The sequence below is a fragment of the Chaetura pelagica genome, unplaced genomic scaffold (assembly GCF_000747805.2).
Source record: "Chaetura pelagica isolate M959 unplaced genomic scaffold, ChaPel_1.0 scaffold69, whole genome shotgun sequence".
Classification (NCBI taxonomy): Eukaryota; Metazoa; Chordata; class Aves; order Apodiformes; family Apodidae; genus Chaetura; species Chaetura pelagica.
In genome coordinates, this window is record NW_009970724.1 from 10,461,505 (window position 1) to 10,477,051 (window position 15,547).

General features: G+C 37.2%; 1 protein-coding gene across 1 annotated transcript in view; it reads right to left on the reverse strand.

Annotated features, from left to right (window-relative positions):
• Positions 1 to 3,441: 3,441 nt before the first annotated feature.
• LOC104396873 (lipid phosphate phosphatase-related protein type 5) overlaps positions 3,442 to 15,547 on the reverse strand; it is a 30,713-nt gene continuing 18,607 nt past the window's right edge. The window contains exons 4-6 of the mRNA XM_010006773.1: positions 12,846 to 13,022; positions 11,182 to 11,301; positions 3,442 to 3,656 (exon numbers count right to left, since the gene is read on the reverse strand). Coding sequence (XP_010005075.1) covers positions 3,624 to 3,656; positions 11,182 to 11,301; positions 12,846 to 13,022 — 330 coding nt within the window. The 3' untranslated portion in view covers positions 3,442 to 3,623. The remainder of the gene's footprint in view (positions 3,657 to 11,181; positions 11,302 to 12,845; positions 13,023 to 15,547) is intronic.

Below are 15,547 nucleotides of genomic sequence, written 5' to 3' on the forward strand. Positions count from 1 at the left end.
AAATGTTCTTGCTGTGCTTGGAGGAAGGTGGTGCAGGGCTGAGAGTCTAAAGATCTGCTCACCCCTCTGTCTGTAAGCATTGCTGAGTGTCCCCAAGGCCATAACCATGCAGATGGCCAGGGATGTACCTAATCAAAACAAACTCAGGTTGTCTGTTCCTAAAATCTAGTGTACTCTACTTTCTGCACAGCAAGCCTCAGAAATATCAAAACTAGACCTGAGAAGAGTATAAAAAGCTCCATGCTAACATAATGTGCAAATGGACTGTCACTTATGGAGATCTTGGACAACAACAACATTGGAAGGCAACAGCAAGCAGCAAAAATTGCAGCTGAAGAATATCAACTTAATCCTCTTGTAAAGCATATTGTGAAAATGAACATTTTTAAAGCTGAAGAGATGTGAGCCCAGATGCTACTGCCGTATGTCTTACGCAGTTCATGATTATGAACAAACAGCAGAATACATATAAGGTAATTGAAAATGATATGGATACAAGCCCAGCTGGTGTCCCCATATGCCTTATAAGCTCCATTTTTAGGAACACAGCAGCACAGCATTAGAAATGCTTCTTAAACATCTCATTTATAAATAGATTGGAACTGTTTCACTGAAGTACAAACAGAAAAGGTCCACAAGGATCCTAAAACCAGCTGCATTCAAAACCATTGAAATGGTTCAACCATAGTGTTTTTATTAGGAACCACTCTGCACCAGAGTATTCCCTGAATGAGAATACTCACAGGCATTTTTTTAAAAGCAACCACCAAAAAGCCATTTTAGTGAGAAAATACCAACTTACTTTTGTTTTCACAAACTGTTCCTACTGAAGCTTTTCCAGGTCCAGAATGGAAGAGCCAAGGCCCAAACTCCAGGCTGTGGAGAGGTACAGATGTGGAAGAGGTAAATTCTTGCCTCTTCTAAAAATCCAAGTAGGGTCTGGAGCTTCACATGTTCATGTCCCGTGGAGAGTTCCTCACCAACAGGCTGTCAGCTCTTCTGTGATACTCTTCCTCTCCTGCTTTTCAATTTCACCAGCACCACCTCTAAAGGGAGGTAATTAACTGTAGGGATTCCTGGTTAATTGTGAAAATATACCACCAAATACAGTTCACTTTAAAGCATAATTTCATTATATGTAGGCTAGCAACCAAAATATATCTAAAGCAGTTATCTAAAAAAATCCACTACAAATGAATGAAAAATTATTTTATTTAAAAATACATTATACAGCAGAGTGTCTCTCTTTTTGTTTTCTCACTGCTGGTTCACAGAAATAATGATAAATTTAACCCAAATATTTGACTGGGAAAGATCCTGAGAGAGAGAGAGAGAGAGACCAGTCACAAGCTGATGATATACAGTACACTGAAAAAGTAATCTCTTTTAACGTAAAAGAATCTCTTGGTAATCTTATAAATCAGATAGAAAAAATGCAGGTTTGCTACCATGCAGAAACAAGTGAAGATTTAGTTTAAATCTGCACACAGAGAAATCATTAGTACCTTGGACCCTAATTAGCTAGACCAAGAGGAGGGTAAGTGTGCCTGACACGGTGATACAAACTTTGGACTTGATAGTCTAATAAAGGTGGATTTTCAATCATCTAAGTAACATTGTTACTAAGGGTTAAGGGCTCTATTCCAGGACTCTTCTCCACACTGATGTATTTCTTTATTCCTTAATCGTCAGTTTAGCCCAACTTTGTGAGATACACTCTATTGCACCCAAAACTGACTTGGCCTTGCCCTGTTTACCAAGCACTATTTAGGTAGTTGTATTTTAGCAGAAGCAAAGGTTAAAATAAAAAGTAAAAAGCCAGTGCTACCTGGATGACTATGTAGGAACACATCAAAATCCATCATAGAAAATATAAACCCGATTCTACAGCCTTATGTTTCAAACATCTTCTAACAATGACTAATGCACAGGAAATACTCTGAATTATGGAAAATTTAAGGCCTAGAAGGCTCAAAAGCCTGCACTGAACATAGCTATTCGCCATGTGTCTACATGCTACCACTGAATCAGTCATTGCTAGAGGAAAACTTTGTCAGATGTTAAGATCAACTTCAGCATCTATAATATTCATATCCATTTGGCGCTCAACTTTTATAGGACAACTTCACTATCAATAGTCAGCAAAGCTGTGTTTTGAAGGGGAGGCTCAATTTGATTATTCACAGCGATAACAGAGATAACATTGCTTGATGTTGAAGAAAATCAATTTGTCAACACTTCACAGATTGACAGGAAGTTGTTTTTTTTCCAAGAATATGGCCCTGAAACACTAAGAGATAAAAAGATTTGTAGAGAGAAAGTCAGCCTGTTCTGCTCACTTAGGCTGAAAAAAAATTTATGAAGCCATTTCCATGAGTGCTCCAACATGAAAATTGAGTGTAAAAACTCACATGCACTTTTCTCACTAAGCCAGTGAAGCTCTTACCATCTTAGCACCCATTCTCCCAGCATAATATCAGGGTGTACAATAAATATGAGAAGATGCAGGCTTCCTTGAATAATTCACAATTCATTAACAGCATGGCTTCCATCAGATATGCTCAGCTAAGAACGGAGCCCTTAACATTTCATGGGATAGCATTAGTAATAAAGAATATATAGATGATCAAACTTTCTACATTATTTTCATATCTTTTAACCTAGATACATATATATATAATCCAAGACATTCAAGAACTACAAAACAACAGTTCAACTACAATTATGTCAGGAAAAATACCCAAATAAATAAACTTTTAATTATGATACAATACTTATTACAGTAAAAATTGGCATTTTTTTCCTCTTCAAAAGCAGAAGCACCAGTCTTACATATAACATACTGTTTGAATGATATATCTTACATGGAGTACAGCAAAATACAATGTGCAAACAGCATTTTCATACAGAACATATTTGTCTAGTTCTTATACACTGAAATTGCCTCAAATGGAAACAAGTTCATGCTGAATTAAAAATGTAGATTTAAAAAAAACAAAGTAAAATCAAAATAAGAAGTACTGTTGGAATAGTTACATGAACCATTACAAACGAGGAGAAGCCAAAATAGAGGGTATTGTCAGGTAAATGCAATTAGTGCTCAGTTTGTCCCATTCCATCAAAAAGTAAACAGTTAATATTTGTTTCTAGAAAGTAATATTCTAATATTTAAGAATTCTTCAAAATGTTGGTGTCATTTTAATGATGTAAAAATCAAGTCATAAATAGGACTTCTAAAAATTTCATATAAAAGACTTCAATGCAAACTTAAAAAACATACTTGAAAAAAACAAAGTAAAATCAAAATAAGAAGTACTGTTGGAATAGTTACATGAACCATTACAAACGAGGAGAAGCCAAAATAGAGGGTATTGTCAGGTAAATGCAATTAGTGCTCAGTTTGTCCCATTCCATCAAAAAGTAAACAGTTAATATTTGTTTCTAGAAAGTAATATTCTAATATTTAAGAATTCTTCAAAATGTTGGTGTCATTTTAATGATGTAAAAATCAAGTCATAAATAGGACTTCTAAAAATTTCATATTTTTGATACACTGCAATTATCGTGTGTGGGCTGTGAAAAGAGATGAAGTCCAATGGAGTGAATATACATCAGCATCAACATCATGTGACTTCTGCAAAGGCCGTGATGTGGTTCTACGAGTTAAAGGAAAAACAAACAGATAAAAACCCAGAAACCACACAGATAGACATCAGTCACCAGTGTGAAAATTTTTGCCTCTTGTGCTTGAGGCACAGCCTTATGCTTGGAGATGTCTGCAGGGTGATGTAAATAAAACTGGTTTTCACTGCAGTGCTCTCCCTCACTCCCATAGCAATTCTTTGTTAACAGCTGAAAGACTGGATATGTAAGTACATTCTAATCAGGGTGCAAGGGCTCTACAACATTTTAGTTTTAGATGAGGCTTTTAAAACTATGTAAGAATGTGAATAATTGGGTTAGCTGTACTTCTACTGCTGCCTTATCAATAATTTAAAGCAAAATTTCTAGAAATTAAAATTACAGTTTCTGAGATACTGCAATATTCTACTTCAGTGTAAATACAATTTTAATGTTGCATATTTTTAAAGATTAATTGCTCCCCATGAGCTCAATGGCACAGAATCAAGTAGCGAAATGGTACAGCAAAATTGCATGCAGCTACTTCCTTTATGCTCTAACCTAAGCAGGTGCCTCTGCAAAGAACTGGTAGGTGAAGACAAGTGCACAGTGATGTGTACTATCCAAAGGAACTGTATGTTCTCTTTAGGCACACAGCAGCCTTGACTGCCACAATTTCTTATAAAACTTTCAACGTGTAAAATGAAGTGTATGTTGATATTAAGCCATCTTTGTTCCCCAGTGCAAAAATACACAAAGATAAATAACAGTTTGCAAAGCACTGCAGATTTCTCTCATCATCTTTCCTTCTGGAGCCCGCCAAAGTTAGAAGAGAGGAGACGTAAGCTGAAGAGGAGAGGGGATGTAGATAACTCACAGAGAGTGGGATACCTCTCCCTTTTTCTGCTTAAGTGATGCTGTTCTAAGTCCTTCAGAAAATCCCATATCACACACCACAGAAAGTGCTGGAGACCAGCAGTTGCCACCACACAAGTTTATATTTCCCAGTACATCTTTAAACTGTCTGGATATTTATGTATCAGCCTGTGTGGGGGAAGGTAGGCAGGCATCTTTGATTTTGACATTACAGAAGGAAATTCAGAAGTATCTGAGTGGAAGCTCAGGTGAGCTGTCTCTTATTCCCCACCCTCCAAACAAGTCTGGAAGCTTTGTTCCCTCTCTCACTGTGCCATAGCTGTACTTTGTCCAGGAGGAGGAGCCCTCTTCCCCCTCCCCTATAGTATCATCTTAGCTCTAGCAATATTCTAGCTGTATTTTATGACAGCTTCCATAAGAGAACAGCATCAAATAATATGCAATTTACATTTTTTCCAAAATAGAACAAATATATTTTAAAGAAATAACAATGATTAAACCATAGTCAGATTTTTAAAAGTATTAGAAAAAAAGAATCGGTGTGCAACTCGGTGTGAAAAGATTTTCAGTAAACAATATTAGTAAATATAATTGATTCCAGATTTTTTTTATTCTGCAGAAGAGAACCAAAATCAGATTTCTCAACTAGAAAACAAAACATTAACATTTAGAAGCAACAAAGATGACTGGGAGACTGAAGCATCTCTCTTATGAAGAAAGGTTGAGAGCTGGAACTGTTTAGCCTGAAGAAGACTGAGAGGAGACTTTATCAATGTCTGTAAATATCTACAGGGTCTAAGGAGGATGGAGCCAGACTCTTCTCAGTAGTGGACAAGGGACAATGGGCACAAGCTGGAACACAGGAAGTTCCACTGAAACATGAAGGAAAACTTCTTTATGGTGAAGGTGACAGAGCTCTGGAACAGGCTGCCCAGGGAGGTTGTGGAGTTGCCTTCTCTGGAGATATTCAAAACGCACCTGGATGCAGCTCTGAGTAATGTGCTCTATGGGACACAGATGTGCTTTAGCAGGGGAACTGAACTAGATGATCTCTAGAGATCCCTTCCAAATCTGACAGTTATGTGATTCTGTGATTTAAGTTGGGTGGCCACCTTCTGCTTTCAGTCTGGGAAAGACATTACATTGGGCAACCTCAATAATGCTGAAGTGGCTGTAAGGCTATTATGATATCTTCTTCACAGTATTTACCTCATTTTAACCTGTCAACTAGCATTGTGAAATTCATTCACTTTGTTGATAAGTAGGAGGGTTAAAAAATGAGGAATTAGAAGAAAAAAATCCTCATTATTTATTCAAATCAGTACTTCCAAGTCCTGCTAAGTGCTATTCCTTTCTCTAAGCGACACACACGTGTCCTGTCTGTGATGCAGAGAATCAAACACTCTATTAAGTGGCTTTAATTCAGGACTGGGTAACTACCAGTTTGGAAAGGAGAATGTGGTTCACATGCCTGAGAACTGAGCAGGTCACCATCCTCAGAAGGACATGCAGAGCATGCAACATAACACAGAAGAAAATCCCCCTTCCTCAATAAAACCTCAGAAAAAATGGCTAAGTTACTGATTGCAGAGCTATTGATTTGGACCCTAGTGAAGACTTGTCAATTAATTTCTAACGGACTCAGCAGGTGATGCATCACTAGACCAAAATTAATCACTTGCTGATGGCAAGAATGACTGATACAAATCCATGCAACTGTCTTGAGTATTTATGCTTTTTCATATGTTAACGTTTGAGGCAAATCAGCAAGCCTTGCTAAGACCTTATAGAAAAAAACAAAAACCACACAATCACACAGCATCCCTCTTTGAGTAACTACATTTCAACTCTCTTACTATGCTCTTTGGGTTCTGCTTAGATTTCCTGGGACAAAGTTCAGTGTGAGATACTAACCACCGCCAGCACAAGTTCACACAGATGCAGCAGACAAGCAAAAAACCATGCACAAGATCTCAGCTTCTCCAACTCCATGGGAAATTATTTCCCCTACAGTACTCAAAAAAAATAGAATATGCTAAGGGTCTGCTCAACAGCAGTGGTGTCAGAGACAGGCACATCAGCTTTTGCATTATTCATTCTAAACTGACAGTATCAGCTTGGTGTCAGCACCATGTGAACAAAGCATGCTTCATAACCATGCTCCAACAACACTAACAGAAAAGTGAAAGGCTAAGCCTTGAGTGCAGGTTTCTGGGGGTAAATGATCCATATCTGTATGTCTTACATTAAGATTTTAACATTACAGATTTTTTTTATAAATAGAAATTAATTAAAGCATTGGAAAAAATATTACTTTGTCATCTGCCATATTCATTTCATATATTTAATATTTTTTTACCTGGAATATTTTTGTTCTGCTAGAAATAGAATTATTCCAAAAAAAATTCATAATTCTAAAAGAGATATTTCTATTTTTGAAAACAGAAATTTGAAAAATTGTCTGCAGTCCTCCACAGAGTAGAATTTGTTATAAGAAAATGAAAATACTCCTGTAGTACTTCAGGCAAATAATTTATCATCAGTAATAACAATGCTGACATGCAAGTCTCCTGGTCAGCAAAATATATTTTATGCTTTTACAGGGTGAATCACATTTTTAGAGAAAAGGAGGAGTTCAATTAAAATTCCCCATTTAAAACATTGCAGGCCTGCACAGAACGCTGCCACCACACTGCATCTGCTTTTTTCTTCAAGTCCACACACCAACACTCATGTGTGCTCTTGCACACGTTTATTGCCTTAACTGAAGGTGTTCAAAACAGTCCATTCCTGATACCCAGGAGAAGAACCTAGTGATGCGTGCTTTCAGGCTGTTCTGTTGCAAAGGATCTTCTTGATTGTTACTTATACCTTGATTCTGTAACACCTACAACATTTATATTTGAGCAGGTCACTGAATATATGGTTACATTTCCTACATTTAAGTATTATTTTATTTAAACTTTAGGTGTAGTAAACACAGTTTGCACTCAAAAAGATAACAATGAACAACCCTCCAGAAGATTTTTAACAGAAGAATAGGACATGAATGTCAATTCAAATACTTGACATTGAAACAAAATTGCTGATGGACTTTTATGAGCTGCCCCTCCTGATGTGTTTCCATGTCTGAAACATGGTTGTATTGTATCTACTTTAAAATACTGTAATAACAATAGAAAACTATTATGACATCAGAAATCTGAAAATCTGCCTACAAGCTAATTTAAGCACATGGACTCTAGTTAAGCCATCCTGGTGATACAAATACAGGTACTAAAACACTGTTATGAATACCTGTGTACACTTTTGGGCATCAAGCACAACAGTATTTGGATACACCTCAACTAAAATATTTCAGTGTTACAGAAATAGACACAAACCCTCTCTAAAACATCTGTGTTTTGCTTTTCACCTGTGAGATCAGCAATAAGGAATGTCCTTGCAGAGCCCCAGGGACCAGACTGGACACCCTGAGTGATGCTGTGTGCACACAAGTGCACGTACCAGTGAAAGACTTCTCAGTACCCAAATGCTTAAGAACAAGGAAAAAGCAGTAGCACTGAGAATTTAAATTAAATTAAAAATACCCCTTTTCTGACATGTTAAAACAATATTCTAGGTCTCATGAATTATCAAGATAGAGTCAATAGAAAAAACACTATACATTAAAAATAGAAAGGGGAAGCTTCCTGTCCTGCTTAAACCTTGACACTTCCTCAGTCTTAAAATACTATCAGGATGCATTGCAATATCTATACTTACTATCACTAAAATGTTTTATCACCACCATTGCCTTTGGCACCTGCACAATAGAACAAGAGCTATAGTGTCAAGCCCAACAAGATTTTTGAGACAATTAACCCTGATAGTCACTAGCAATTGGTATGACAAGCAACAAGAGTGCCACATATAATGAGAGGAATTCCAAACGCCTACCATCATTCAAAATTAGAAATGGCTGTGTCAGAGAAAGAGAGAAAGAGAGAGTGTGTGCACATGCAAAGTGGAAGGTGTGATGGGGGGGAGAGAGATAGGAGAGAGACCCTAAACTATCTGCTTCCGGTTCATAGTCATGCTGGAAAGCCAGTCCAATGGGCAAACTGTAAGTAGCTTCACTGTAACAAGGAATGGTTTGGGCTGACAGAAGTAGCACCGTGAAGGAAGGTGAAGCAGAGACTTTGGGAGTAAATGCAGCTTAGCTGTCAACACAGCACTGCAGAGAACCCAGCATGCAAAGAAGTAATATTGAACAGCTACAGAAAGCACTGATGAGCAATCTCATCCCACACGAGATGAACCATAGTGCCTCTGCTAACCCAACACTTCCTTCTAAAACCTCTTACATCAGTATTCTGTCTACTGTCAATTAGTCCTAAAATGCTCCATGTTCCCTTTGTATTTTATTATTTCAAAGCGAGGACTATGAGAGTCAGCAGCTACTACAAGATGTGTGCTAGCCCTCTGACACCCTAGCCAATTTCAGGTGACTTCAGTATGAAATAATGTCAGTCTCCCCTGAAACAGAAAAAATAGTTTATGACTGCACTGGATGAAGCTGAACTTTAAACTCTTCCAGGTACCACCTAGAGTATCCCAATTTCCCAGTAATTCTGGCAGAAGGACAGGAGACTGTGGTAGGAAGAGAGCCTCCTCCCTGCAGGAGGGTGTCAACTAACTGAAACACAAATCATCTTGTAAGAAATGAAGGAGGTCAGAGCCAGGATAGAAAATGGAGCAGATGGGTGAGTGATGAGGTTTCTTGGCTTTCATTCTTTTCATTAATTCTGAGGATGAATGTTGTTAAGGTGAAAGCAATAAGTCTGCATTGCTGAGCCAGCTCTGGCAAGGATTCTTCAAGGAGACACTCTGCAACTATAGCTTATTTGAGAGGATGATAAGGGGTACCCGTGCAGAACAGCTTCATCATCTGCATGCAACATAGTTAAACAGGAGTGTCATGCAAACAGTAATCTACCATTGTCATTAACCAGCAGCAGGTCAATTCAGAATATTACAAATTCACATATTCCTATCTAAGTGCACTTCAAATGTAGCTCTTGACCTCCACCAGAACTCAGACAGTGGCAGCACAGACAGCATGCCAAGCATGTCAAGAACACTCATTCTCCAGCAGGAAAAAGCATGGAATAGCAAGTAGCGGATCTGAAAGCACAAAAATAAGGTGCTTCCAGGTCTGTGTGATGCACCATGTGCTTGTTCATTTACAGGTAAATTTATAACAAAATTGCAATGAGTGAGGCCCCATCTGGTATGCATTTCTAATTAAGTCATTCTTTCAGACAGCATCTTTGAATTGCTTTCTCCAGATACCCCTGTAGTTATCATTTTTAAATACCAACAACAGAGTTGCATTGCTTCATGCTAGCACTGCCTTAGCTCATAACTTCAGTAAGTCAGGAATTGTGCTACTCTTAGTAGCTAACTTCTGACAGTAAGCTGACTTTAATGCTAGAACAGGAGCATGCAAACTGAGAATATGGAAAAACAGATTTAAAATAAGCCACATGTAAACCTATATGCATTCAGAATATGGAACTGGAACAGCCAGTTCCAGTTTAAATGTTTAAAAACATTTATTCTTATGTTTAATATGAAAAAATATCAGCAGTAATTTGCATTTAAAAGAATGCCATAGAAACATACTTTTGGTGCCTTACCCAGCGCAGAATTGTTTATTATCTTCGAACATGGGCATAAAACAAGAGACTTTAACATATAATTGGTGATAAAGTAATTAGAAACAGTAGAATTGCTTTCAAACTTTGAATTAGTAGTTCACACCTTCCCTGAGTAAAAATGTCTGGAACGTTTTCTGCATTTGGTTATGCTATCTATTTAAGAGCTTGTTTGCTCATTAAATTTTTTAGACACACCTACCTAAGCATGACACAGTACGTCATCTTAAAAAATGTAAAATTTTAGCCCAGGAAATGAAAAAAAAAATTGAAACACATTGTGATATTTACTCATGCAAAAAGTTGTCATACCAGGGGACTATCACTAGCATGTCCTAGTCCAAAATCCCATTTGCTTTGGCAAGAGATCATAGCTTTTGTGCAATTACCCATGTTTCTCTATTATTATCATGTTCATTACGTTGTTTGCCCTGCTAGCAGAGCCATCATATCCTCAGTGTTCCCAAGTGGGTGCTTTGTCCTGAGACTTGCAGGTGCCTGTTGATAAAAGCCCTGGAGATGGCCCAGAGGGACTGTAACCCATGCTCTACACTAGCCTGAGAACATACCCTGAAGAAACAGGACAAATGCCAATTGTATCTGAATTGCATAACCCCTTGGGCCCAGGGGTTACATTTTGTCTTTCTAAGCACTTCAAGCTCAGTGGAATCTCAGCCAAAGAGTTAATCAAACTTACTTGAGCAACACAAGGAAAGAGGCCTCATATCTACACAGCCTTACCCCATGGACTTAGCAAAGCCTACAGCAGTAAACTGGACTGATACATAATGACTGTTCTTGGAGCTGACACAAAGAGTCTCCCAAGGATTGTCTCTGAATTAATTCTTCCCTTCTCTCTCCTTCTCTGTCATTTCTCCTTACTTTAAATCTCATTACCTTGGCACTCTTGTCAAGATAGTTTGGGAACTACCTTCCCAGAAAGCTACATGTTTATTTCATTGGTTTTTAAAAACTTAGACATTACCTTTTCTAAAGGGCTTTCTACTCTGGGTATGCTGATCACGGGCATCTGGGCCAAATTATCCATATGCGAATGTTCATGTTCTGGCTGACGTCCTCTGAAGTTATTTACCACACAAACAACCTAGAAGGGATTACAAGATAAACATAATTACTAAGGAATAAATTTTTGGGTTTTTTTGATCCTGACATCCATAGTAAGGCAGAATTGACACCAGTTTTAGTCACAGCTTACAGCAGAAATACAGAATGTGAAGTTGATGTTCTACAGAAAGTCCTTAATTAATGTTTCAAGCAAAAGACTTTAAACCAATTTACTGTGACACATCATCAGCAGAGAACCAAAAAACCCTCTCAACTAAAAGCAAATCCATTACTAAAGCTAATTAACACAATACCAATTATTAGCAATGTCGTGAATAGGTATCAAGAGCATGTACAGCAGAATATGGCAATAACCTTTAAGTCCTATGAAGGACCATCTACGTTTTGAGCAGCAAACTTTCTCAAATGGACAGAGAAAGGGAGAATAAGGAGAAAAGGATCATCCCCAAGTTTAAACTAAACTCTAAACCTGCTCAGGGCAGCCGTGACCCTCACACAGGGATTTAGGAATGTGATATATACCAGTTTTTTAGTGTTTCTACTAATTCAGACACTCAGCTCAGCAGCAATGTTTGCCTACTGTGTCTTGTTCAAAACACAACTCGATTTGATGTCATGCTACTCGAAGGAGTTCATGCAATACACATGACAAAATATGAGAAAAAAATGCCAGGACAGATTTTTATTCTGTTTTCTTTAATAACTTTAGAGGCATAAACTTCTTCAAAATGAACAAGCAAAAATAACTCCTGGACACTTTGTGTGGAACATTTGGAAGCATATTCTAAAGGAGACTTAACGTTACCTTCACTTTTCTCAGAGAAAACACCCATCACAGATCTTGATAACCAAGAATCAAACTAAAAAGTGTTTTCATGGGATAAAAATTGAAAGGTGTATTGAATGTTATTATAAGCTGCCAAGCAAACAAACTTTCAGGCAGTTTTCAGCAGGGACTATTCTATGCCATAGTCTGGCACTAAAGATATCAGTGATGAATGGATTAATGACAACTGACACAGACACTAGTCATTGTGCCACATGACTAACATCTGATTTTGAAACACAATTCCAGAAAAGGGAAAGGCTAAACAAAGATTTTTTTACACAGAATAACAAAATTTCAGTGTAAACCTGAATAAGCATGTAAGAAATTCAACGGGATTACTTTAAAACAAAAAAAAAAGAAATGCTACTGATTTTCTGATCAGTATATGTATTGATATACTGAATTTAATTCTTTATACATTAGATCATGACTAGTCTAAAGGGAATGCACCTTAGGAAAGTGGAGTTTGATGCCAAAAATTATCAGTTGAAATGCTGGAGTCTGGTATATAAGGAAGTCAACAGAGATAATTTGATCCATCCTGTCTTGACTTCACATTTCTGAGTGCATGTAAATACAACTAAGGAAGCTAGTAATTAATTAAAACAAAAATTACAAATCTATTTTGTCATTTAGTTGTTTGAAAAGTCAAGGCCCCCCAAATTTTTTTAAGAGATATAAAGTTATACAGTGTTGTTTTGTTTCAAGCAGAAGTGACAAAGATACACACTTACCAAAAATACTGCTATAGATATTCCTATTATAAATCCTGCTATTACATCTGACCAGTGATTTCGATACTCTGCTACTCTGTTGATTCCAGTAAGAAAAGCCAAGCACATTAAGCCCAAACACAGAACAGGTTTTGCAAGTCTTGTTCCTCTGGCTTTTACTGTGTTGGTGATATACATCTGAAAATTAGATAGGAATAAAGTATAAGACTGATGGATATTGCCCACTAACTGGTGAATAAAAACTTTACATTTCATTTGAACAGACTGTATATTCAGATTATTTTTTTGTAAAGAAACAATAAAGTAGAATGCTAGATAAAGTCATAACACCCTTTTCCTAGGAATATAGAAAAAGAAAGATCATACAGCAAAAGTACATTTCATGTGAACTTGAAGAGCCCCCAAAAGAGCAAGCAAATACAATTCCATCCTATTTTTCCAAATATTTCAATTCATTTATGCAGAGAGGTAAATAGACTGATTTTCCACTGCACAGTGTTGACAATAATAGAAAAAGATCTTTACTCTGAAAGGAACTACATCAAGTCCTGACTTTTATTAGCAGATAATTTCTTCCTCATATACAATTTCTCCATGTGATCAACTAGAGATTTGTCAAAAAGCAGTGAAAACTGAACTACATGCCAGCATCTGCTTTCATAAATAATGTGTAAAAGTTTCAGTCAGTGCTGAACCAACACATCCCTGTACTTCACAGATGGTGACTGAAGATGTTCTGTACCAATCCTCCCAGCAAACAAACCAATCCAAATGTGGAAACTTTTATGCATCAATCTGCCCTGCTCGCAGTATAACTCTCCCTGTACAATACTACTGAATTAAAAGCACTGCCTGATGACAGAGCAGCTCTTCTGCCCTAAGGGTGCATTACTGACTACTAGGTTGAAGACAGCACTTTCCAAGCTCTGATGGGCCAGTGAAAGATATTAATATCAAATATTTGAATTTCCAGTCTCTTGAATCTTGGCATTAAGAGCGCTTGAAAAATTATACTTCAACCAACAAGATTATTGAAAAAAAAAACCAACTTTCTGCAAAAGACATTTCTGCAATTAAACCACTCAAAGCCCTGAACCTCTCACATTTAGAGAGAATTTTTAGATTGAAGAATGCAAATGTCTTCTATGGAGTTTCACTAGAAACTCCAAGTGTGTAATGCAATTGCTTTGAACGGCAAAAGAAACAGGTGCATTTGCACTGAAGAACCGGTACCTTTTTGGCCAACAAATGGGCAGTCCCTTCGTTGTTGGGTTTTTTAATTTGGTTTGTTTTTTGCTGTTGTTGCTGTTGTTTGTTTTTATACTGCCTAAAACTTTGGGTGAATTTACTGGGTAATCAGTTATTATGAAAATAATTCAGTCAAGAAGTTTAGGAAGCACGGTTACAGTTAGAATAAATTAAGTGAAGGAAGTAGTGGCCAGAGTTTGTCTGAAAAGAGCAACATCTGACAGTAATTTTGTTCAAAACACTAGAGAAACATCCATAACTTAGAGGATGAATTAAAGCTTACGCTTAAAATCACAGCAGAATACTGCAACATGTGCATCTTCAGTGTACTTCACATAATGAACAGCAAATCAGTGGCAAGCTTTCAACTAATGCAAACAGAGCAAAGGTTTGTATTGGGGTGTATCTCTAAGCCACATTTCTCCTGTCCTTCCTAGACCATTTCACACGTAGCATTTCTCTCTTTGCTGACTGTCCTTTTATCTTAGCTTCTTCTATTTTTGCAGGTTAGTCTTACCATGTGTAATGCTGATAAAACAACCGCAACTTTAATTTCCAGACTAAATTTTAGCCCCGCTGGTTTTCCTCAAGCTACACACAGAGCACTGCATGCTGAGTTACTCAGCAACCCTCTATTTTAGTGAATCTCATTGTACTTCTGGATATTACCACTATTATCCACATCCACACAACATCTGGTGCTAGGGAAAATACTCTGAATATGCAGCAAGATTACCGGATTTCAAATACAGCTTAGGTGAGGTTGACACAGGGAAGTTGGCAGAAAGTTATCCTGCACTTAATTCTACATTATGGCATATTAAATCAAAATGACTATCAAGAAGGAAAAATAAACTAAAAAAAGTGTAGCTTGTTTAAGGCAGGTTATGGTGACATATCTCAGTTATCTATAGAGTACCTGGTCATCACCCAAGATTATCTCAAATTTTAAGTTAAAACATATTAGAATTCAAATACTTGATTCTGCAGTACTTCAGCCAAGCTTCTGCATTTTTTTTACAAAGCTAACCTGAAGAGTACTCTGCTGAAAATTATTAGAATCTTTTTACAATGAAGCATGTCCTTCAAATCTCTACTCAGACAAAGCACTGAGCAAGCAGAAACAACTGCAGATTCATGCTGTGATTCATATGAGTATTAAAGACCTCCATTTGCTGAGTCCTTATATATGCAGGCAAGATTGTCACGCCTAGTCCATTATTCACAACAACCTGAGGCTTCTGCCAGCACAGGTACCATTTCTATTTTTTCTTATGTTAAAATATTATTAAAGAGTCAATAGAAACAGGGAAAACTTTTTCTGAAACAGTATAGCAAGTAGTCTGTACATCTGCAAAACTCTATATAGTGAACGTAGACTCTTCCAAGGCAGGATTCACAGATGTCAGTTTTTAAACATTACCTCCTGCAGCTCCAGTACAATATATTAACAC